Source organism: Malus domestica, chromosome 10, assembly GCF_042453785.1.
Source record: "Malus domestica chromosome 10, GDT2T_hap1".
Lineage (NCBI taxonomy): Eukaryota > Viridiplantae > Streptophyta > Magnoliopsida > Rosales > Rosaceae > Malus > Malus domestica.
The window spans coordinates 24,211,089-24,235,778 of NC_091670.1; the positions used below are offsets into that span (position 1 = coordinate 24,211,089).

Here is a 24,690-nt window from a genome sequence, read left to right on the forward strand (position 1 = left end):
TTCACTAGTTTTCATAGAAACCCCTGCAACCCAAATACCTGCAACCCACTACCTGCAAAACCACAACCCGCAACCCACTACCTGCAAAACCACAACCCACAACCCACAACCCAAATACCTGCAACCGTCGCCCGAGGGGGTCGCGAGCTTATCATCGACGGGAAGGGCAGAGGTGCCTAGATGGGTCGTCGCCGGGGGGGGGGGGAGGTCACGGCAGGTGGATCGTCGCGCCGGGGGGGGTGTTCACAGCAGGTGGGTCATCGTGGGGGGGGGTCACGGCAAATGGGTCGTTGCGCCGGGGGGGTGGGTCACGACAGATGGGTCGTCGCGCAGGGGGGTTTCACAGCAAGTGGGTCGTCGCGAGGGGGAAAGGCAAGTGGGTCTTCGGCAGGAGGGGGAGGGGTTTGGTTTCTTCTTCTTCTGGGGGAGTTACAGATAGGTGGGGGAAATGAAGGGGATTGGGTTCGGGTTTTTCTTGTTTTTATTTTTTATTTTTTTAAATAGGATTAATATTATAATATTATTAATGTATAAAAAATTATTATTTTTGCCATGTGGCAGCCACATCAATACAAATGTGGCAGCCACGTCAGCATTTAACAGTCCATTGGATGGAAAATCTAACGGAGATGTTGTTTTGAAATAAAATAGTACATGAGGTATGAAAGTGAAATGTTTTAAAGTTGTTGTATGAGGTTGTAATAACCTCAATACCTGAGGGGCTACTGTGTAATTTACCCTAGTTTTTAACAACGTCTTGGAGTTCAGAAGTCTCGGAACCAGAGATATGATGTGAGTAAAGGACAAGGATTTTGCTCCTTTTTTCCCATACGCTTTCATTCTCCTTCTATTTGTGTGGTCATGGTTAAATCACGTTTTTTGTCTTATTATCTTTATAAAAAAAATTAATATAAAATATTAACGTGGTTTAACCGTGACCACACAAACAGAGGAAGGATGGAAATGCATGGTAAAAAAAGAGCAGAGAATCCTTCTCCGTGAGTAAAATCATATTAGGTGGGTGTAGGGTAGGCACATGAGCTATTTCGATTATTAGCGTAAACTCGACGGTAGAGGGGACTCTAAGGGGACCCACACTCACCAAAGCCACTGAAGCCGGGGGACCCACCAGACTCACCACCATGCTGGCTTTACTTCAAGGTCCTTTTCTCCCGAGCCCATGACCACCGCTGTGAAATTCCGTCCCTGGAATTGCACTATTCATTATGTATCTCGTAATTTAAGTTCGTATTTCACATTTACGTTATTTTTATTACTTAATTTTAATTCTGTAAATTTTGGGAATTAAATCGAATAGTTATCGGGTTTGAATTTTCGAAATCAATCTTTATATTCCGTTGACTTTTCGAAGTTTTAACTAGTGTTTTTAAATAGATCTCAAACCCATAAACAATTAGACGAAAGCCGTTTGCGAGTCCGAGTTATAACGGTATAGTTACGGACGTTTGAAGTTATGTTGCTTAAAAAAAAAAAAGAGAAAGAAAGCCACGGGAGTGGCGAGTGAAGAAATAAAAACAAAAGAGGGAAAGAATCCCATTCCCCCCCCCCCCTAAACCCCATTTTCTATCAACCCGTGCACCCAAAAGAAAAAGAAAAAGAAAAAAAAGGATTTCGACCTGGCCAATTTTAGGCCAAAATCCTTTCTTTTTTCAGGCCTTTTGCACCCATTCACCACCTGCAACTTATTCCACAACCTCTCATCTACCTTATTTGCTCAAATCTAAGGGTTTTTGAGGCCAAATTCGGGTAGAACTCCCGGGGGTTCTCGATGGTGATTCGTCGTTCCGATGATTATCACCATTCATCATCACCCTTGATCAACTTCTCTTGGACCCAAGAACAAGACCCAATCAATTGTAGAGGCGTTGGAACATCAAGGAAGCCGAATTGAAGAACATCCACCTTAGGGTTTTTGACGGGTGCGAGCCAATCTGAAGGCCTTCCCGGTCAAATTGGACTTGGACACAGGTATAAAGTTTACTCTACTTGTTGAGACCTTCATTCTTGTAAAATTTGAGAATTTTTAGAAAAATTCGAATTTTCCAATGTGTGACATTAGATTTATGAAATACTTCGTTACCAAGCATCTAGACCTAGAAGGGAATTTTAGTTGAAATGACATCCTTATTAATCTTGTGCTTATTTGAGTATGTTTGGTTGGGGTTTAAGAGTTTAGATTGTTTACTAGTAGTTATATGCAAGTTATTAGTAAACGATCCAGTTTCTCTTAATATATATATATATATTGCCGCATATACATGTCAAAAGGGGTAGTGGCATGAGTGAAGAGGTGGTGTTTTAAGTTGAAAAACCATTAACTTTGGGTTGGTTTATTAAAGGATGGAGAATGAAGGTTACAAGCATAGGAATAGAACGTTAACATGTTGATTTCATGGATGAGAAATAATATGTATGGTTACTAGTATAAAAAGGGTGAGTGACTTTAATATATGTGTTATAGGTGATTACTCTATTTTCATAATTATTATCCTGATAGGGTATGAGACGGTTTTATGATTATGTTTCCTATAAAGTGCCATCGTTATAGTTTATGATGTGGGATTTGACGTGCAGATTAGAAACATGGTTTGCTTTGTATGGTTGGCTTGATGTGATGAAATGTGAGGACTAGTGGTGGACTGTGAACCCATTGTGATTGGGGATTTGTTGATTCGATATTGTTTATTTTCCCTCTTCGTTGATTCGTTTTAAATTTAGTATATGTGCCTTATTTCCCTTAGTTAAGCTTTTGTAAATTTAGTAGCTTGTGCTTGTCTCATTTCTTTGAGCCGTTGTACATTATGGTTGTTGGCCTTCCGCGATTCCGTTGAGTGATGTTCCGGAATCGTACCCACTTGGATTCCGTGAGAGATGGTCTGGAATCCCTTCTACTTCGCGATTTCGTTGAGTGAAGTTCTGGAATCGTATTCACCTTGGGTTTCATTGAGTTTGGATTGAGATAGCTTCAAAGGTATAGGCTTCGGCCGAACTATGTCGCTCTAACCCTACTTTTCATGGTGTTGTATGAGAATATGGTTGTGAGATGTTGTGATTGTTTCAGACGAACCGTTGGATGTTTGGGTGACTCCTTCAAAGTTTGCGAAGGTTTGGTATTAATTTCTTATGAATGATTCATATTCAAGCTTTATAAACTGTGATTGATGGTTGGTTTTATCACTATTATCACACTTTGTATTATTGTCGCTCACCTGAGCTTCACAACTTATCCAAGTTCTGAATTGCCTAGTGCACCATTTCCATGATGTAGGCACTGATTTTACATGCAACATGTCTGGATAGATTACGAGAAACCGATTGATATTTTGGTTCCGTTGAGTGGTCCGAAACCCGATGTGGTTGGATTCCGTTGAGTGGTCTGGAATCCTTACTCTTGCACATTCCAAAAGGTTAGTCTGGAACCCTAGATTCGAGCGAATGAGAATTATCCATAGACCTTGTGAATATAAATTAGAATTACCATGTTATTACTCATAACCCAAGTAGGGAATTATATAGAGTTCTCTAATTGAATTGGTGAAATGGTATGTTATCCCATTGATTGATTAACGTAGTTAAATGCTAAGATCATGCATCCTTGATTCATAAAGGGATTAATTGACGGGAATTGTGGAATGACGTTGGATATGATTGTTATTATTATGATTATTTAGTGATCAATGTGGCTTAAGAATAATATTGTGCTTCGCTGGTTATTGGATAAGTTACATGCTGTGGATGGAGATCACGTTGAAAACATAGTGATTTATATGATGGATGGAATGGAAACCTTGAATGTTATGTGGCTTTGTTATGTAACCATGAATCTAGTAATTCATGCTTGTTAAGTTCTAATAATTGATTGAGGAATGCTATGCTTTTCGATTTGAACGTATTGTGATAAACGTCAAGGTGTAATGAAAGACGAACTACGAATGACTTGATCCCTAATTAGGGTACGTATGCAGTCTAACGAGGAGATTAAATGCAGCCATAAAGTATACGAAAAACTACTATTCGATTCGATTCTCGAGTTATGCTTTGTACATATCCTGGAGGCGGGGTATGTTAGAGATACGGGTATTGGTGTCATCACGTGTCGATCTTGGACGTATGTTGGGATCAGGGCGTGACAACCGCCCGTGCCCCATCGGCCGGAGAAATTTTTCTAGATAGCTGGCACATATGTTGAGCTCATTCCTTTTGAGCCGGTTACACGTGTACCCTAAATAAGATACTAGGGCAGCTCCATTGACAATCACTCGTGCTACTTGGCAAGTGGCTGCGAAGAGAGACATGATTTTACTTGCATCATGTTCTTGGAACGGTCACAATTGTGGAGGTGGGGAATCGACGGTGGAGATCCAAGGGGTTTCAATTATTTGGTGGTTCCATAATTTCCGTTTGGATTATCTCCGCGTGGTCCCTACCATGTGGCTTACTAAAAGTTTTGTCGTTGGTTTCTTCTTCAAAGCAACTCAAAGGTGGTGAAACCCCACAACCCCCCTTCCCCAAAAAAAAAAAAAAAAAAAAACTAAAAAAACACATAAAACTTAAGCAATGGACTAAGACCTACTCCAACCCTGGGCTAAAAGCCAAATATTTAGCCCAAAATTCCCCCCAAACACCCCCCAACCCAAGCTAAAATATTGGGCTAAAAGGGGAATGCTAAAGTTGGGCCAAATCCCCCCCCCCAGCCGCGTGGACTCGCCCAGTTTTGGGCCACTCTCGGCCCGTGGACTCGCGCACGCGCCCCACGCCCACAACTTGCAACCGGAGCCCGACAAGAGGGGGTCCCACCGTCAGGCCTTGTCGGCCACTCTTCAGAGCCCCAACGGCTCTTTTCGAAATCAAACGGGCAGGATTTAAGGACCGTTGGTTGATCCAACGGTCCAGATTCAAACTTTATTTTTAAAAAATATGTTATTTTAAAATATATTGAATCCAACGGTTGAGATTGAATATACTCAAATCTAACGGTAAAAAAAAAGATCTAACGGCCCAAATTTAAATCCAACGGCTAAAATAATTAAATAAATTTATTTAACACGACGGCTAGATTCGCCATGGTGCTCATATTGCATAAACGAGTTTACAAGTTCAGCTTCGGCGTTGATCAGTTCTAAATCCTCAATGTCAAGCCTTGCTTGGTATTGTGCCATCTCCATTGCCCTGCTACGCCTTCTTCTATCACTCATTGATGAGATATTGAGAATTTTTAGGAAACAAAAAACTCTTTGAAAGTTGAAAGATTGGTGAATATAGAGGATGATTGAAGGTTGAAAGATTGTGTGATCAACCAATATTGGACCTGTGTTTATATAGAGGATGATTGATGAACGGTTGGTGAAAGTTGAAAATTTTGTGTTGAACGGTTGGTGAAAGTTGAAAGTTTGGTGTTGAAAGTTGAAAGTTTGGTGTTGAATGGTTGGTGAAAGTTGAAAGTTTGGAGTTGAACGGTTGGTGAAAGATGAACGGTTGGTGAAAGTTGAAAGGTTGGTGAAAGTAATTTGCTTTGTAAAAAATTTAATGATTTTTCAATATTTATCGGAATTTAAATTTTTTTAGATTAAAATGTTCATAAAATTAATTTACAATAATCTACATATTTATTTTTAAAAAAAATATTGATTTAAGAAAAAAATTAGCCTAAGTTCATTCTTTAATAATTCCGGGCTAAAATTTTAGGCCAGAAGGGTTTGAGCAGAAAAGATGTTTTTGGGCTAAAAGCCAAATTTTCCAGGCTAAAAAATTTAGCTTTTAGCCCAAGAGTTGGAGATGGTCTAAAGGTGAGCACCAGAGAAGTCAGATAATAAACGTCTAGTTTAGTATCTTGCTTTTGTGACATAAGACTGATCTCATCATCACATCAAGTACTATTTAAAATATTAATTTAAAAAAAAAACTAATTAAAAATATAAAAAATTATAATTTTTTTTTATAAATACCTAATCATGTTTTTTCACTTTATACTACATTTTAATATTTTCAGATACTTTCAATCAATTTTTTATTATTATTCAAAGCTAAAAATAAGGCTATCTTTTATTATCTTATAAAATAAAAACATTAATATTTTAATACAAATTGTTTGGTATATTCAGTTTAGGTGTGGAGATGCATTTGGATAGTAACTGTTTACTACAAGCAAATTACTATTTATTTAAAGAGATTTAGTTGCCTATTGTCTAGGGAGCCTTACTACACTGAAAGTGCTCTTCATATTCTTATAACTTCTATTTCACAAAAATGGTTTCATATTTAATATTTGTTGACATCATGCTGATGTCACTTAATCGTTGGATTTGAACTTAAGTTGTAGTTTTTAAATAATAAATTATGTTTGGCCCTATGACCCTTTAGCTCTCGATTGGAGACGGTTGTTTGTAACAGGTCTAAAATGAGCCCTATGGCATTTTGGCCCTCGATTGGAGATGGTTGTTTGTAACAAGTCTAAAATGAGCCCTATGGCATTTTGGCCCTCGAATGGAGACGGAGACAAATATGACCATGTACTGTTAATTAAAATATTAATATCTTTGAGGGTCAGAGGGCTAAAACGAGCCATCTGGCCAGCCCTCGGTTGGAGATGGCCTTAGATCCTTGCCATCTAATCCTCCTCATCAAATAATTCGAGCTCTTGAAATTTTATCCAACAGCTAAAGTTATTATAACTTTTAGAATGTGTTTCTGTTTGTAACCGTTAGATGAAATTTCAAAGGTTCGAATTGTTTGATAAGAAGGATTAGGCCATCTCTAACCGGTGGCTGGCCATAGGGCTTGTTTTAGCCCTCTGGCCCTCCAAGATCCTCCAAGATATTAATATTTTAATAAACAGTACATGACCATATTTGCTTCCGTCTCCAACCGAGGGCCAGAGGGCTCGTTTTAGCCCTGTCACAAAAAATCGTCTCCAACCGAGGGTCAAAGGGCCATAAGGCCAAACATAATTTATTATTTTTTATGTTGTATAATTTGTATGTTGGTTAATGTTATTTAATGTTGTTTCATATTGTTTAATGCTGTTTCATATTGTTTAATGTTACTTAATTTAATTTAATGTTGTATAATGGCTGAGGAAGTTATAGGAAAAAAATATAATTTAAAAAAAAATATGAAACAAATTTTGTGAAATAGAAGTTATAGGAAAAAAAAGAATTTAAAATAAAATGAAACAAATTTTGTGAAATAGATGTGAAATAGAAGTTATAGGAAAAAAAAGAATTTAAAATAAAATGAAACAAATTTTGTGAAATAGGAGTTATAGGAAAAAATGGAATTTAAAAAAAATATGAAACAAAATTTGTAAAATAAAAGTTATAGGAAAAAATAGAAGTTATATGAAATTTTTTGTAAATAAAAAATAATAATAAAACTGTAAAAAAGAAAATATTCAAATGCAACGGCTAGTCAGCTAGCCGTTGCATTTGAATTTTTTCTTAAGAATTAACCGACAGGAATACATTTATATTATTTGTAACTAATAATAATACATTTATATTAAGTAATAGAATGTATTCATGTCGGTTATAACCGATAAGAATACATTTATATTAAGTAACCGACAAGAATTCGGAGAGGATTTGTTTCCCTCACAGATATACTCACATATGACAACTGGTTAAGGACAATAGAGCCAATTGGGAGAACTGAGTGGAAAACATGGCCCACCATGTTGAGTGCTATTGTGTAGCTAGAAGCCGTTTGCCTCACACGTGCAAGTACTGATAGACGCGCCAGATAGTTGCTGACACAGCTGCAGCGTGAGTAACACCTTCCAAATCAAAGGTCCGTCGTATTCAAATTTTGTTACTGTTGAAAATTAATAGTTACAATATCAAGAATCTTCCTGTCAGATTTATTTTAAATTAATAAAATTGTGTAATCACTATCTGTCCAGGTCCCACTTGTACAAACTAGAACAAACACATATCAAGCCCAAAAAACTGACTCGATCCAATTGAGTTGACCCAAATCTCCCTAATCTTACAAAAATCCAGCTAAAAGTTCAAAGCTCTGGGAAAATTTCAAAATACTCAACTAAGCTAGAAGTTCAATGCTTTATGGATTATCTTCCACCTTATATTTTTAGCACAATATTTTATAATATTAGCATAAAATTTGACGTTAAACTGTGAGGTGATAAAAAATCCTTAGAGAGTATCCTTTTTTAGAGTCTCATTTGCATTTATCTTGTAAGAGCGTAATGAGTAATTTTTCGTTGTCATCACCACTTTGACATGTGCCCTTATTGATCTACTCATCTTATAACACATCTATCTATTTGTTAGTGTATAACGTTTGTCTTTTATGATACAAGATAAACTCCCTTATGATAGTGACACTCTTAGTCATAAATTGTAGTAAATCACAATTGTGCTTAAATTCACTAAATATGAAAAAAAAAATACTCATGTAATTTTGTTTAACTCATAACTCAATAACATAACATACCGTCGAATAACCGTCACACTGAAAAATCTCTCTATACGGACCAAAACCTTTTATAGTTTTATCATGGAGAAAAGAAAAAAATAGTGGTGTGGTATTCACATACTCCATTTTACTTCTTACATACCCCTTGTTAATTTCTATCAATCGATTTTCTTCGATTCATCCAATTCGACAATAAAAAATTATAAAATATGTAAAAAGTAAAATAAAATGTGTGAATATTACATTCCAAAAGCACAAAAAAAGACCGAAGGTTTTCGTAGTGGGAACTGTTTATAGACCAATAGAAACACACTTTTAACAGTAAAAATATTAAAAAAACTTTCCCATTTCGTGGAAAAAGAAACCAAGAAAAAGCCAGTCAAGCACTCAATTGAGCCAATAGCACTAAATTGCAGTCCTCAAGTCGCTTAGTTGGACAAAAAGGCCTTCTTTGACCCGTCGGCCCTTCTCTCTTTTCCTCTCTTTTCTTCTCCAATCCCATCCAAACGTTTTTTTCTGCAAAAATCCATCTCCATTCACACACATTTTTACAATTTTCCCAGAAAAAATTATTGGGCAAGTATTTTTATATAAATCGTATGTTGCACTTGTTTTTTTGTTGACCAGGAAAGTTAATTGTCTTTGCGGAAAAAAAATCCATCTCCATTCACACACCTTTTTACAATTTTCCCAGAAAAAAATTATTGGGCAAGTATTTTTATATAAATCGCTTGTTTTTTTGTTGACCGGGAAAGTCTGTCTTTGTGGAAAAAGAAGGAAGCTTTGCTGTGGATTCAAGAACCCTTCTCCGGGATCTTTGATTCATCTGTGTTTTCTGCAAGGGAATTATCTCAGGTGAGTATTTTGAAATTTTCCCAAAGCTTTGAACTTTTAACTGGATTTTTGTATGTTTAGGGAGACTTGGGTCAACTCATTTGGATCAAGTCAGTTTTTTGAGCTTGATACGTGTTTGTTCTAGATTGTATTTTGTGAATATTGAATATGCTTGTTTTCATTAGTTAAATTGCTGTTTGGTACACCTGTTTCTGCATCTTTTGGTAGAGAGATGATGAATTGGGTTTTGCTTCCTGTGTTGTTTCCGTAATTTGTTTTCAAATTTGGGGTTAATTAAAGCTAAAATATTGTAAAACTTTTGAGTGTTTATTGGTCTAATTTGGGTTCATTTCTTGTTGCTTTTGAATTTTGTTTCAGGGCTTGGTGTTTACTAATGCTGGGGTTTTGTGGAATTCAGTATTCTTGAGCTCTGGTAATAAAAAATAGCGAATTTAGGCGATCTTGATGGCTTTTTCGATGTATATGTATCAGAACTAATTTTCCTTAGCTAGGGCTACGATGTAGCCATGACTATGAATGCTTAAATTGTGGTTACAAAGTGAAGGATGATGTAGATAACGTTTTCTCTTTGTTCGTATTTTTTAGTTACATCATAAGGTTCAGCTACATTCAGATTATAATTTAAGGTGTATATTGTGTTGGATCAAAGATGGAGTGTGTTTTATGAATGAAATTTTCGTATAAGAATGCCCAGGTATTTACATGTATATGTGTGTATACTTAGGAAAACAGTCATTTAGGTAGCTGAGTGAAGTCCGTATGATGATTACGATTTGGGATTTATATTTAGTTATATTAAAAAAAAATTATTTGGTTAAAAGAAGATGGAAAAATGAAGAGGAAGATAAATTATGTGCCTGGATAGAGATTTCTTAGTTTAAAGTGTGTGAGCTTTGTAAATTTTTTTTTAATCTTTCTTAGAAATAGAGCTTAAGAATAAAGAGGAAGAAAAATTATGTGCCTAGATAGTGATTTCTCATTTTAAAGTGAGTGCGCTTTGTAAATTTTTTTTAATGTTTCTTAGAAATAGAGCTTTCTCAGTTATTAGTGCTCTAATATTGATTTGTAACTGTATTTCTATTGCAGATCATTGTTAGAGCAATTTATATAGCTACAGAGTGCTCTTGCTGAGACTGAAAAAAAAAGGGGTGAGGCCGGCTACTAAGTAGCGTTAAGTTTGGAATTTAATCTTATTTATGACTACGTTTTCTATTGCAGATTAGTGCCACAACAATTTATACAAGTTACAAAGTGCCTTTGATGAAATTGGAAAGAAAAAAAAAGGGTGAGCGGACAACTAATGTCAAATTTAGAATTTAGAATTTTTTTTTAATTATATTGATAATTGTTTATACATATATATAAATGTGTCTTGGTATTTGTATCATTCTTTAAAATTTTTTGGTATATCAAATGTCATTCCATGTTAAATTTGTATTTCTGTTTATGTTTTTTGTAGTGCGGTTCAGTTTTTTTTCTTTTCTTTTATAGGTTAAAACATCTTTGCTGGTGGTTAACAATTTTATTACTTCACAGTTTAATAAATTTATTGTCCAATAATATTTATGTTGGTTTTTCACAGGATTTGAGAACGTGGCATTATTTAACATCAAGTTGGTTTTGTTTGAGTTGCAAGATTCTCTACACAAAAGGTAAGTGATTTAAACTTCTAAAATTATTGAGTTCAAATTTATACCATCTGGTTTAATTTTATTTTTTATGTTAGAAGAAAGTTTCATATTCTGTTTAGGTTTTATTATACCCAAATTGAAATTTTAATTTTAGTAGTTTGTTTGCCTTTAATGTTATATGTGTTGTTTTAATATGTTGCATCGTTGTTAATTTTTTCCTTTTTCCTAATTTGTTTGGAGCTATTTGTTTTTCAATTGGTCATAACAATTTGTTTGCAGTATGTCTACAAGATTTATAAATTTAAAGCTTATGGATTGTGATGTTGATTTCAGAGTTGGTCCTTTCACGAAAATTAAAAAACTTATCATTATGAGTGAATGAATTTATTTTTCATTTTTGTTTCTGCGCCGAAGGTGCTTCAGCGATTTTGTCCTCTTTTTTTTTTGGTTTTTTTGTTTTTGTCTAATCTCTGATGATTTTCCTGGATAGTTGTTTGTACGTATATTTTATTAAAAGATGCCTTTGCAAGAGTGCTTCGGACAAAACTTTATTTTAATTAAGCATATTTAAAAGAAAAATTTTAAGTAGTAGCATTATCAAATATTTTTTGGTTGACTAATCCTTGTCTCTTCAAATTTAATTTTTGTCCTCTCTGGAGTGTTTGTAACTTTGTGCATGTTAGATTAAATATAGAAATATGGAGACTAATCCGAATAATGACTTTGAGTTACGACTTGAATCGTTTCCTTAAAGTGTTATTTGCCCCCACTCGAATGAGTTTGCTAAAGGGTTCTTGGCAAATCACTTCCAGGATACAACAAAGTATGGAATATTCGATTAGCAAAACCGAATTGTATTCCCTTAAAAATAACTAGAAAGAAATTGTATAAATGTGATGAGGAGAGAAAAGAGAGCAAAGAAATTATGTAGACAACAAATTTCTGAATGATTCTTTTCTACTAATGTCACCACTATATATAGAGAGAATTACACCCTTTAGACACATCATTTGATTTGAGTATGTCTTTTCACCATGGGATACAACACATTGCATCATTATGTCCAATGGACATATCTAATACAAACACCAATTACCCAAAGATCATATATGTTGTAAAACATGCAGCAACCGTTGGGTATTAGCAAAAGGTTACAATGCTAATTTGAAAAGATATAATTGTTGGGTCAATGACCCAACTTCCCGTCAAACATCCCCATATATATATATATATATATATATATATATATATATATATATATATATTATTATATATATAATATATTATTATATATATATATTTAAAATATTCAACAGTGCACATGCTCAGTAAGAACTACGAAACTTCCTCGCGTCAGGAGGAGGAGGAGGTGGGGGTTCATTTGTAACTCTACTTTTCTTTCTTTCACTTTTCTTCTGTTTGATTGCACTCAATTTCTACGCCGAATGTGCTGAGAAATTTCGTCTTTTTATTTTTTATGGTTTTTCTTCAAGGTTCTAAAAAACGCTAGGCTCGGCCTAGCTGGATTTAGATAAATTTCTTGTAAGTAAGTACATACTGACACTTACAAAAAATTATACTTGTATGAAATCCATGAATAAGAGATAAAAAAAATATCCAACAAGTCTAAAATTAAAAAACATATTAGGCATATATGCCATATAATCATAGTGAGAAGTATTGTAGGATGACACGCCAAAAAAATATAATTGGGAAAAATCAAGGCTTTCGGTGATCATTTTCTCCAAAAAGTATGCGTCTTCCACATGGTGCTTGAATGAGCTTGTGCATATACTCAAATGCAAAAAGAAATATGGCCAGATGGTTGTATCCATTTTTTACGACATCAGTCCATCAGATGTGCGAAAACAAAAGGGGAGTTATGCAGATGCATTTGTTGAACTTGAAAATTGTTTGCAGTTGTTTGTTTTTCAATTGGTCATAACAATTTGTTTGCAATATGTCTAAAAGATCTATAAATGCATTAACAAACGATGTTGTAAAGCAGAAACAAAACAATGACAATGAATATAATCTCTTTGTCAATTATGGTCACCAACCAAGAATAGTGTGTAGAGCCAGTTATATTCAAAATTCTCAAATCGCTGTTCTTATTAAAACGATTGCAATTTATTAATTTCATCTATAGTCACTTTTATTTTAAGATATTATACTATTATTTCAATCCTGCAATCACTTTCTTTACATAATCAATTAGTTGCAAGTCAATATATTCAATATCTACCTATACTCTGTCTCTAATGCTTTTACACAATTGATTGGAAATTTGACTTTCCTCCTCTACCATTTTTTGCCTTTATCAAACCTAAATTCAAAATCTATTACCTACAATTTAAGCACTTTTACAAAGTTATCAATGCATTTATTCGTTCAACTTTAAACACTATTCAAAGGTTATCCATGTACTCATTACACTAGATTCAACTTTGATGACTTTTTAAACATAATTATCTAAATAATTTTTAATCTTGCAGTAACATGCGAATATTACTATCTAGTATTATGTTAATTATCGGCCAAATTTGATTTGGCACATATTACTGAATTTAACATTTGAATATAAATGTGGACCCAAGGCTTTAAAAAAATGTACAGTTTAGATTTGTTTGTATAGAGAAGAAGTTGTCCAGTAGCACCAGGGCACTTCCTCGCATAGAGGAGGAGGTGGGATATTCATTCTTAATTTCACCTTTATTTGTTAAAGCCCTCAACTAGGATATATTGTAACCTTTTCTTCCGTTTGAATGCAAACAATTTCAACGCCGAATATGCTTGAGCAATTTCGTCTTTTTATTTTTTATGGTTTTTTTGTTTGATCTTTGATAATTTTTTTGGATTGTCGTTTGTACGTATATTTTATTGAAAGATGCCTTACAGAGTGTGTTTCGGACAAATTTTTCTTTTAATTAAGCATATTTGAAAGAAAATTTTAATGTAGTAGCATTATCAAATACTTGTTAGGTGACTAGTCTCTGTCTCTCCAAATTTAACTTTTTGTCCTCAGCTGGTGTGTTTGTAACTTTATGCACATACTCAACAAGAACTGGTACAATTTCAATTTTTCTGTACTAAATCTGATCTAGTCTCAAATGCAAGAATAGTTCAGATTCTCTTTCTGCTCTCTGTAATCAAATACTCTCGCTTCGTTTGCTTCATTCTCTTCTCTAACAGATAGAGGGATGGAGTTGATTGGGTTCTTTCCAGTTTTCAACATCGTCGTCATTGCCATCGGGACTCTGTTGTACATGTACTGCAGATCATTGACGTTTTCTTCCTCGACTTCTTCTTCTGGTGCTGCCGATGCTGCTGCTGATGATAACGATGATGATGTTGATAAGCCCCCTCTTCGAGAGAAGTATGATGTGTTTATTAGTTTCAGAGGTGAGGACACCCGCCTTACTTTTACCAGCCATCTTCATGCTGCCTTACTTCGCAAGAAAATCGAAACCTACATAGACAACAGGCTGAAGAAAGGAGACGAAATTGGACCAGCCCTACGAGAAGCAATAGAGAAATCAAGGCTTTCGGTGATCATTTTCTCCAAAAACTATGCGTCTTCCACATGGTGCTTGAATGAGCTTGTGCATATACTCGAATGCAAAAAGATATATGGCCAGATGGTTGTATCCATTTTTTACGACATCAGTCCATCAGATGTGCGAAAACAAAAGGGGAGTTATGCAGATGCATTTGCTGAACTTGAAAATCGTTTCAAGGACCGTATGGATAAGGTGATCGGTTGGAAAGCTGCTTTGGTGGAAGCAACCGGTATATGTTCGTTCGATTATTCAAACAAAAAAGGGTAACTAACTTTGTAACTTGTATCAATTTCTACTTGTGATTATTTCCTTTCAAATTTTTATTTTTATTGTTTATAGGAAAGGATATTCATTACATAGACTTCAAATTTTTATTAGGTAAATTGAACCTTATTCATAATCAATACAAATATAACACTGAGAAACACAAATTAACCATATTTGACATAAAATTCTAAACAAATATAACACTGAGAAACACAAATTAACCATATTTGACATAAAATTTTAAACCATGACCAATTCACCAAACTTACACAACATGAAACTTTACCCTATTTGTTTCCCTCCAATACTTCACTATACTAACGTGTGTGTACCTTACCGAAAACCCCATCACAAAAACATCTTTTTTCGAAAATGAATCACCACATCACCAAGCAAACTGTTGTTCAAATGAAAAAACTACTTAATACTTAATACCATAACCATAAACCGCACTCAATATAATCATTAGCTAAACCAACACCACATTCAACATTCATAAAAATAAAAAAAATAAAAAAAAAGGGTCAAATTAAACACCTTTAAACCACAAAATCGAAAACAACAAACCATATAATTAGTGAGGGCAGACTTTCCGGCATTCGGGACACCAATTATGCCAACAGACAATGCCTTTTGGTCCTCCGCCTTCACCATTTCCTCCTCATCCCCTGATTCCTCATCATCAGCACGCTCCAATGCCGCCTCTAGAAGCGCCTTTGCGATAACCAAGCTAATAAGCATTAGTTCAAACTTGATACACTCTTTAAATTCATCCTTACTAAGTAACGTGAACGCTGATAAGAACGTGAACGTTGATAAACTTTCAGCACATAATAATAATCATCGTTGCCTTATACTTGTATACTTGTATAAACACAATACACAGCTTATCCCAGCTGAAGCAGAACTTGTAATTCATGCGAACTTTCTCGCTATGCAAACAAATGGGTGTGCGAATTAGCTCAAATCCAGAACAATTAACAGTGAAATGAACAGTGGCAGAAGCTGAAATGAGCAAAGAATGCATGAAACTTTGAGATTGAGCAGGGTGGAGTGGTGGGTTTTACCTTGTTCGCATACAAAGCGACTAAATCTCTTTCCTTCATGAACAAATCTTGACCTACGGTTGAAAGTTTCACTGCTTTCGCTGCTGCTACTAAATCGGCTTCTACTCGTCCTAATTCCTCATTCTCCTAATCGGAATGTCGGTTTTGAAATTGGCCATAGCACGTAAAGAGGAGTAATGATGTCGAAGAGAGGGAGCGACACCTGAGGAAAGCAATCTCAGATGACCAACACGTGGGAAAATTTGATAACGCGGCTGTGCCAAAGGGCATATTAGTAATTCTACTATGCAAAAATAAAAAATACAAAGGAAATGAAACAGTGCAAGGCAAAAACATCAATACACTGCGTGAACAGTGTCTTTGAACTGGGTTTACTAGACTAGTTAAAGCATTACTTACTATCTATCGCTTATCATTTGTAATCATATTTTGCAGGACGGAGGCTGATTTCATTGAGGAAGTTGTGGAAGATATTTCAACGAAATTGAAACGTGAAACATCATATGATTTAAAGGGCATGGTTGGAATTCAAAGCCGCATCGAGCAAGTTGAATCGTTATTAAGCAATAATGATTCGCAAGGTGTTTGCACTGTAGGCATTTGGGGTATGGGTGGCATTGGAAAGACCACCCTTGCTCAGGCTGTGTTCAAGAGACTCTCTTCTAAGTTCGAAGCTTGTTGTTTTCTTAGCAATGTTAGGGAGAAAGCAGAGCAAACAGATGGAGTCAATCAACTGAAAAAAACACTTCTTAGAGATATCTTAAAGGAAGAAAATCTCTCCATAGATTCGACTTCTGTTCGAGAAATGCTCAGCCGTACAAAGGTTCTCATTGTTTTTGATGATGTTAGTGACTCGAGGCAAATAAAAGATCTAGCTGGAGATAATCTTCACTACGGTGATGGAAGTAGAATCATCGTAACAAGTAGAGAACAGAGCGTACTCGTGAAAGCTGTTAGTGATGAAAAATATATATATGAGGTTAAGAAAATAAATACTGATGACGCTCTTCGGCTCTTTCAATTTCATGCTTTCAAGGATAACTCTCCTAGAGAAGGATATACAGAGTTGTCGGCAAGGGTGGTAAAATATGCTGGAGGCATTCCACTGGCTCTTGAAGTTTTGGGTTCCTTATTGTTTCCATGTAAGAGCAAAGAGGAGTGGGAAAATGCATTGAGCGCACTGAGAGATTATCCCAATGAAGAAATTCAAAATAAGTTCAGAGTAAGCTATAATAGATTGGGAAGAAACGCGCAGGAGGTATTTCTTGATATAGCGTGCTTTTATAAAGGGAAGCGTATTGAGGATGTAAAAAAGATGGTAGACTTTGGTGGTTCATGTGCGGCAGATGGAATTAGAGTTCTCCGTGATAGGTCTCTCATATCGATTGTTTCGGAACGGGAAACCATAGATATGCATGATTTGGTACAAGAAACGGGTCAGACAATTGTTCACGAACAATGTACTAAAGAGCCCGGAAGACGCAGTAGGCTATTCATTGAGGAGGATGTTTATCATGTGTTGAAAAATAACAAGGTAAGAGCTGCAAGTGCATTCACAATTTTTTTAAACAATAAAAAGGTCGTACCCAGTACCCAGTGCACAATTTTTTTAAACAATAAAGAAAAGAAATAGATCAATAAAATACTGTGTACTTGCTATGAGAAGACAGCTAGAGAAAACTCATTTACAAAAAAAAAGTCATATTCCTACAAATGTAGTTTAGATTAAATTTTGTTGTGCGTTAGTGTGTTCACATTTGTACTTTGCTGTTGGTTGTCAGGGAACTAAAAAGGTTCAAGCCATATTCTTTAACGGAAAGCAAATCTTGGATCGTGCAGACTTCAAAAGAATGTATAATATGAGATTGCTCGGTGTTGGTTCTTGGGGGTGGGGGGGCAAAATATTAAACAGTAAAACTCTCTTTCTTCTTCCCAATTCTCTTCGTTATCTTTTCTGGGTGATATATCCTTTGAAATCTTTGCCCCCAGAATTTTCTCTTGAAAATCTTGTTGAGCTTCATATGCCCTTCAGCAGGGTCACGAAACTTTGGGATGGAGGCCAGGTATATGTGCTTGTTATAGTTTATTTGTGTAAGATGTAGTGTAGAAACTTATTCAGACTAAGTTGTTAATTCTTACCTTTTCTTTTTAATTTGTTACAGAATCCTATCAACTTAAAAGTGCTCAATGTTTATTGCTCCCTTCATCTAACTGCACTTCCAAACCTCTCGGGGAGTCCTAATATCGAGCGCATAAATCTTGAACGATGTGACATGTTGGTTGAAATTCCTTCGGATATTAAGGATCTTGACAAGCTTACTTATCTTAATCTTTCATGGTGCAAGCGTCTCAAGTATCTTCCAGAGATGCCAGACAATCTTGAATTCTTAGGATTACGATTCAGTGGCATAAAGGAGTTGCCGTCATCAGTTTGGTCTCATGAAAAAATTTCTTCCTTGGATATTAGATATTGTGACGAACTTAAGGAACTTCCAAGCAACACTTGCAAGCTGAATGTCTCTGATTTTAGTCTACTTTGCTGCCGCTCTTTTGAAAAGTTTTGGGAGCTTCCCAGGGGTATTGGTAACTTAGATTTGTCTTCCACAGCAATAAAATTACTGCCCACATCATCAATGGAGTGTCTCACCACACTTAGACTGAATGGTTGCAAAAATCTTGCGAGTCTCCCATGGAGAATTTGGAAGTTGAAATCCCTTGAGGTATTTAATCTCAGAAATTGCTCTGAACTTAAAGTTGTCCCAAGTAGCATCTACAAATTAAAAAATCTTAAATATCTCAGCTTTGCTGGCTGTCGCAAACTTCAATATTTTCCTTGGCGGACTGGCTCAGTTGGTTTTCTCTCTCTTGAAGAAGTAAAGCTCCAACACAGCGGTATATTAGAAATTCCTCAGTATCTTAAAAATCTTGACAAACTTACTTATCTTGATCTTTCATTGTGCAAGCTTCTCGAGTATCTTCCAGAGATGCCAGGCAATCTTGAATCCTTAAATTTACATGGCAGTGGCATAAAGGAGTTGCCTTTATCAGTTTGGTCTCATGAAAAAATTTCTTCCTTGGATATTACACATTGTGAAAAACTTAAGGAACTTCCAAGCGACACTTGCAAGCTGAAAGTCTCTGGTGCTTTTAGTCTAAATGGCTGCACCTCTCTTGAAAAGTTTTGGGAGCTTCCCAGGGGTATTGGTAAATTAAATTTGTCTCTCACAAGAATAAAAGTATTGCCCACATCATCAATGAGGTGTCTCCTTTGTCTCACCAAACTTAAACTGAGGAATTGCATTAATATTGCGAGTCTCCTACCGAGCATTTGTAAGTTGAAATCTCTTGAGGAACTTGATCTCTCTCGTTGCTCTGCACTTAGAGTTGTCCCAAGTAGCATCTACGAATTAACAAATATCAAAACGCTCAGCTTTAGTTGCTGTCGGAAACTTCGAAATTTTGCTCAGCCGACTGCAGGCTCAGTTGGTTTTCTCTCTCTTGAAGTACTAAACCTCCATGGCAGCGGTATATTAGAAATCCCTGAGGGCGTCATTTGCTCAACCTCATTACGGGTTCTTAATCTGGGCAAAACCAAAATTCGGAGCATACCCTCAAGCATTAAACAAGTTTCTCAGCTGTCTAGGCTGTGCTTATTCGGGTGCAAGAGCCTTCGATCTTTACCAGAGCTCCCAATGCTACGTCGTCTTCATGCAGATTTCTGCAAGTCACTGAAGACAGTGTCGAGTTCAAGGACTGCAATTACACGATGTTGGAATAGATATGAATTGCTACAAGAGGAACATACTTTTATTGAGTGTCCAAGCTTGGGTTATGATGCAAGGAGCAGCATAATGGTTGATTCACAGCTTAGAATCATGCGAGTGGCAACTGCGTCTTCAAGGTTAAAAGAAGAGAAAGAAGATTACGTATGTTTCTCAACTGCGTCTTCAAATTTAGAAGAGGAAGAAGAGGAAGAATACTACGAGGAGCATTGCGAATGTTCCTACAAGGAAGATTACGTATGTTTCTCAACTGCATCTTCAAATTTAAAAGAAGAGTCTCTGTCTCTGTCTCTGTCTCTGTCTCTCTCTCTCTCTCTCTCTCTGTGTGTTAAGTAACAAGATGTCAATCAATGTTGCAGGAAAAGTACTCTGGGCCCTTAGTTACCATTGTATGTCCGGGAGATGAAATTCCAAATTGGTTCGTACATCAAAATGAGGGGGCTTCAATAAATGTCCCGCTTCCTGCAAATTGGTTTCGTGAAGGTTTCTTGGGTTTCGCTCTCTCTTTTGTTGCATCCAAATTATGTGTTCTAAAAGGGACGTTTAGATGCTTTTACAATTTCAAAACTGGAGAGGGGGAAATTTATAGAGTCCGTTGTAAATCCACTATTTATGCCACTACAGAAATTGACGGTGATGACGATGATGAATTTTATTTTGACTCACATCTACCGCATGTGTTCGTATTGTATAACGACCTTGAACATGAACATGTGTCCAAATTGTGTAAAGGCCTTGAACATGGAAATGTGGTATTCCTGAGTACAGGCCTTGAAAGGCCCTCTGCTTTATATCACCGCGTCACTGAGGTCTCTGTTAGCTTCCAGCAAGAATGGGAATTCGGTACGGAGGTTGAAAAGTGTGGGTTGTGCCTATTGTATGCCAGAGATGCTGAGAAATTAAAATGTGATGTCATGTCCCGACAAGAACAAGATGAGCATGCAACAAGTGGGAGTGGTGATCCTGAAGCCAGTGGAAGCAATGAATCTGAGGAAGCAAGTGGAAGCGATGACTCTGAGGGAGAAAGTGGAAGCGGAGGAAGGAAAAGAAAACGAGAGTCTGAGGAAGCAAGTGGAAGCGATGGCTCTGAGGGAGAAAGTGGGCGACGAGGAAGCAAAAGAAGACGACTAGTCTTGAGGAAGCAAGTGGAAGAGATGAGTCTGAGCAAGCAAGTGGAAGTGATGAGGCAGATGCAAGTCGAAGGGATTAAAGTCGAAGGGATTAATCTGTTGTTGGTTTAGGGCTCTTCTAAACTTGAATGTAAAAAATAATTTAAAGATAAAAATTTGAGTAGTTCATCCAGTACTCAACCACAACTCTATGTTAAACGTGTGAAATATATTAAAATTGTCTACATCTATCTCAAAATCTATTTACATCCTAAATAAGGGAGGAGTAAGAGATGAGAAATTTCATACCGACACGCAGTCCTTGTTTAAGAAATATAAAGTATTCATTGAGTTCTACAAATAAAATTAATACCTGCGTCATAATAGATCACCTATCAATTAAGATTGCTATACAAACCAAAGAATTCGGTTGATTCAAAACTCGAAGCCCATAACAAAATTTATCAAATATATTAAGACAAAAACAAAACCCAAACAGATACCTTCTAGCATTTCCTCTAGAGAAAATTTTCTCAAAAGAGTGATAAAATTCATTGGAACTCCTGTTGAAGAAAATAATAAGCAACATTTACGGGAAAAATTCAACGATATTGAGAAAATTACTTGACCTTCTTTGTCATTGATAACTATATGACAAAATTTGATATAGAGAGAAGAAAAAAGTGCAAGGCCTTTGAGCTTGTTTCTAATTTCCTCATAAACATACGAACACAAAGAAAGAAAAAAATGAGTGCAAATAAAACATTCTGAAATACGATTTTCTTTGGTCATATTCACATTTTTCATTTTAAGAACTTACCTCTGAAAATGCCAATCTATCAGCAACATCATTTGTGCACTCAACCAGAAATAAAGTGTGCAGATACCATAACGAGAGGTAAACAAAAAGAAAGTATTGCTAAAATCAACCAGGGAAATGGTCAACGCATGATTAAACTGGTGTCCATGTATGCAATTCTTGTGGGGCATCTGTTCCCCATACTGATTTCTCTTCTAAGGCACTGCAATACTGCATACCGTCCAATAATTTCCTGAGAATAAAACGTAAAGATAAGCCTTTTCACTTAGTAGCTAGTACTAACATCAAAATAGATATTCCATCTCACAACGAAACACAAGAAACTGTAATGACAGAAGGATCACTAGCATTAGCATACATAATTATTGATTGTTTTATGAAATCATTCCTTGGAAAGATTCCTTTCCGAACATATGATCATTCTCCAGAATCTCCACCCATATGCAAACCTCTTCAGGGTGCGTGTGCTTAGATACATGCCTGTGTTTTGAACTCTTGAATGATTTTTATACATGCAACTTCTTATAACTCCTTCTGGTTTAATTGTTGTTTCTGATAAAAAAAGTGAATGGGGGTTGGAGGAGTGCTATATGAGAATAAGAATAATAAGAAGATACGGAAATTAATTTGAAACATCAAGCTGACAGTGAAGCACAAATCTGGATATGCCAGTAACAATATAGTAAGAGAGGAAGTTTAAGTGAAACCTACTTCCATGAATCCACATAAACAAATTATGACGTGATTTAATTTATGCATGAATCCTGGAGAAACTTTTCAGTGCAATACTTGATCTCCATAAGTGGAACTGCGGGATGCTTGTCACAGTTGTGGATGGAATAGAAAACAATTTTTTGGATTCCCATTGCTTTTGCACATTGTATAAGAGCAACTTTTCCTTCCCAATCTACCTAAAGGGAGAAAAATGGTTAGATAAGACCAAAAATGCATGCAGGACACATTAGTAAGTCCGGTAATGTTTACTGCAACATATAATATAACTTCATGATCTTAGATGGATACACGAATCTCTAAACTGAATCGGAGCATTTTTTAAAAGGTTGAACAATCCATAGAACTTTTCTAATTTATTCCTATTTTTTATTTGAACAAGGAATAACATAAATATACAAAAAGGAATAAGACAGAAGCAATTACATATGACAACAGTAGCACTTCAATGTCTTAGAAAATTTATAAGAGTTAGTGAATTGGAATTACACTGACAACAGTAGCATGCCAATCTCTTAGAAAATTGACAGGGGTTGGTCTCGGCCTAACCAAGCACCTAACATATCCCTCATCAACTGCTCTCCTCACAATCTGCCTCCCCAGAGTCTAGGTGGCGCCGAAAACCACTATGCTGGAGGGTTTGACCGGTGTCCCCCGGGCAAGATTCACAGGCCCAGCTCCCGCCTGGCCGCACATTTCATGAAACGCCACGTATTGGTCCCTGCACACACAAATCAAAAATTGAAAATTCAGTTCTTTTCAAATTTGAAAACAAATATGGGTTCTTTTCAAGTTTGTAAACAAAAATATGGGATTTTTTTTGCGATCTGTGAATAAAAATGGAAAAATGAAAGCTTTCCTGTTGAAGGGAGGAGATGAATGAGTGGCGGTAGAGGTGGAAGAAGATGACGAAGGAAGGAGATGGTCTGGAGCTAAAGTCCGGCACCATGACAGCGAGGCTTGGAATGATAGCGTTTCGGAGTCATGGTGATGGAGGTTTCCTGGTGTTGCCAGCAGGGTAGGAAGCCTCCAAGCCATTGCCATTTTCAAAGCTTTCTCTCTGTCTGTCACCGAATGGATACTCTTTCATCTTACACAGAGAGAGAGAGGGATGGAACGATTGAGCTCAGTGTTGCCACGTCATTCTGCAAAGTGGACTAAGATTTTCTGCCACTTATCGCAGCTCATCTCTGTCATACGACCCGATCCGCCCCGACCCTGGCATATTCAAGATCACTTTGGGCCGACTTCCAAACGAAGCCTAATTAGTCAAGACAAAGGGAGGACGTGAAAAAAATTGAGGAAAATGAGTCTTTGCAGGAGTTGAGTTGAGTTGATTTGATCAAATTTAAATTCCTTGCATTGCGAATGGTTGAAATTAAAACTCCATGCGTTCCTTTCCAATCATTAACACTTAATAACGATTCGAAATTTTTTTTTTCGACAAAAAAAAAAAATTGGATCGTTATTAAGTGTTAATGATTGGAAAGGTGTTTGCATGGGTGGTATTGAAAAAACCACCATCCACAGCCATATATAATAAAACATAAATCGCATATATGTGGGCATAGGTGGCGTTGTGTTTATGGATTTTATTCAATATGAGAATCCCAAAAGCATGAGTTTTCCCCCTTTCAGGTTGAGCGCGACTGATCATATCCCGCCCTTGCATCACTGGTTCCACACACAACCTCTATACCCAAAATCCCCAACAAAAATAAAAAAAATATTAATACATAGTCCATATACAAATCAACCGCCTGTGACTAAGGCATAGGCGGATTTCGTACTTAAATTTCCACTTAGAGAGTCCCTCCAGATCAGAGAGTCTATGCAATTATCCTCTTGAAAAGGCTTGATAGCTCTGATATGGGGTATCAAGTTCATGGGCATCAGCTTTACAAAGTAACTCTACTTCAAATTTCCAACTTCATCAATGTAATCGATAGCAATAGCTGTTTTTCCAGTTTGTCAGTCCCTCGATTATAAGTTCTCTTTGACCACGGCCTACAAGAACCAGGCTATCTACAGCTTTTAACCCTATTTGCATAGGCTTGTGCACATATTTACGTTTAAGAACAAAAAAACCATCTTTTTCAATCATTTTTTGATCAATGATATCCTTTGCTCGTGCACAATGTACGATGAACGGACAAGATTGATTGATCATCCAGATCCCCACAAAGAGTATTCGGAGATGATCCTTGTTCACTTGCTGATACCCTTCATGACCAAAGCCGGCACAATCTCCAAATTCCTCATAATTCATTTTTCTTTTACAATTTAGTGGATAAATGCAGAATTTGAATGGATTGCTGTTATTAGATTATCTTCAAAGGAAATATCAAATTATAAGAGTTAAATTACAATTGATGGCTAATGTGGCAATCTGAAGTCTTATATCAAATTTTGT

General features: G+C 36.2%; 1 protein-coding gene, 2 long non-coding RNA genes and 1 other non-coding gene across 12 annotated transcripts in view; 2 read left to right on the forward strand and 2 right to left on the reverse strand.

Moving 5' to 3' along the window:
* Window positions 1–20,976, forward strand: part of LOC103406393 (TMV resistance protein N-like) — a 119,067-nt gene extending 98,091 nt beyond the window's left edge. The window contains exons 1-10 of one of the 9 annotated variants that reach the window (XM_070807220.1): window positions 8,876–9,309; window positions 9,667–9,721; window positions 10,396–10,457; window positions 10,528–10,594; window positions 10,892–10,961; window positions 14,133–14,763; window positions 16,270–17,368; window positions 17,616–17,897; window positions 17,997–19,853; window positions 19,976–20,976. In XM_070807220.1, the coding sequence (XP_070663321.1) occupies window positions 14,141–14,763; window positions 16,270–17,368; window positions 17,616–17,897; window positions 17,997–19,853; window positions 19,976–20,857 (4,743 nt within the window). In that variant the 5' untranslated portion in view covers window positions 8,876–9,309; window positions 9,667–9,721; window positions 10,396–10,457; ... (1 more) ...; window positions 10,892–10,961; window positions 14,133–14,140 and the 3' untranslated portion in view covers window positions 20,858–20,976. Of the gene's footprint in view, window positions 1–8,875; window positions 9,310–9,666; window positions 9,722–10,395; window positions 10,595–10,891; window positions 10,962–14,132; window positions 14,764–16,269; window positions 17,369–17,615; window positions 17,898–17,996; window positions 19,854–19,975 lie in introns of those variants that run through there. The other 8 variants (XM_070807221.1, XM_070807214.1, XM_070807217.1 and 5 more) reach the window with 8 other exon arrangements.
* On the forward strand, window positions 1,582–2,800 carry LOC139188850 (uncharacterized). The gene is made up of 2 exons (XR_011572209.1): window positions 1,582–1,989; window positions 2,596–2,800. It is a non-coding gene; the product is annotated as an uncharacterized lncRNA (long non-coding RNA).
* Window positions 15,284–15,975, reverse strand: LOC139189022 (uncharacterized). Its single transcript, XR_011572487.1, has 2 exons — window positions 15,835–15,975; window positions 15,284–15,481 (listed from the first exon to the last, which is right to left on the reverse strand). It is a non-coding gene; the product is annotated as an uncharacterized lncRNA (long non-coding RNA).
* A 2,696-nt stretch (window positions 20,977–23,672) lies between the features above and the next one.
* MIR7128 (microRNA MIR7128) lies at window positions 23,673–23,768 on the reverse strand. Its single transcript, NR_121014.1, has one exon. It is a non-coding gene; the product is annotated as a microRNA MIR7128 (primary transcript).
* Between the last annotated feature and the right edge of the window lie 922 nt (window positions 23,769–24,690).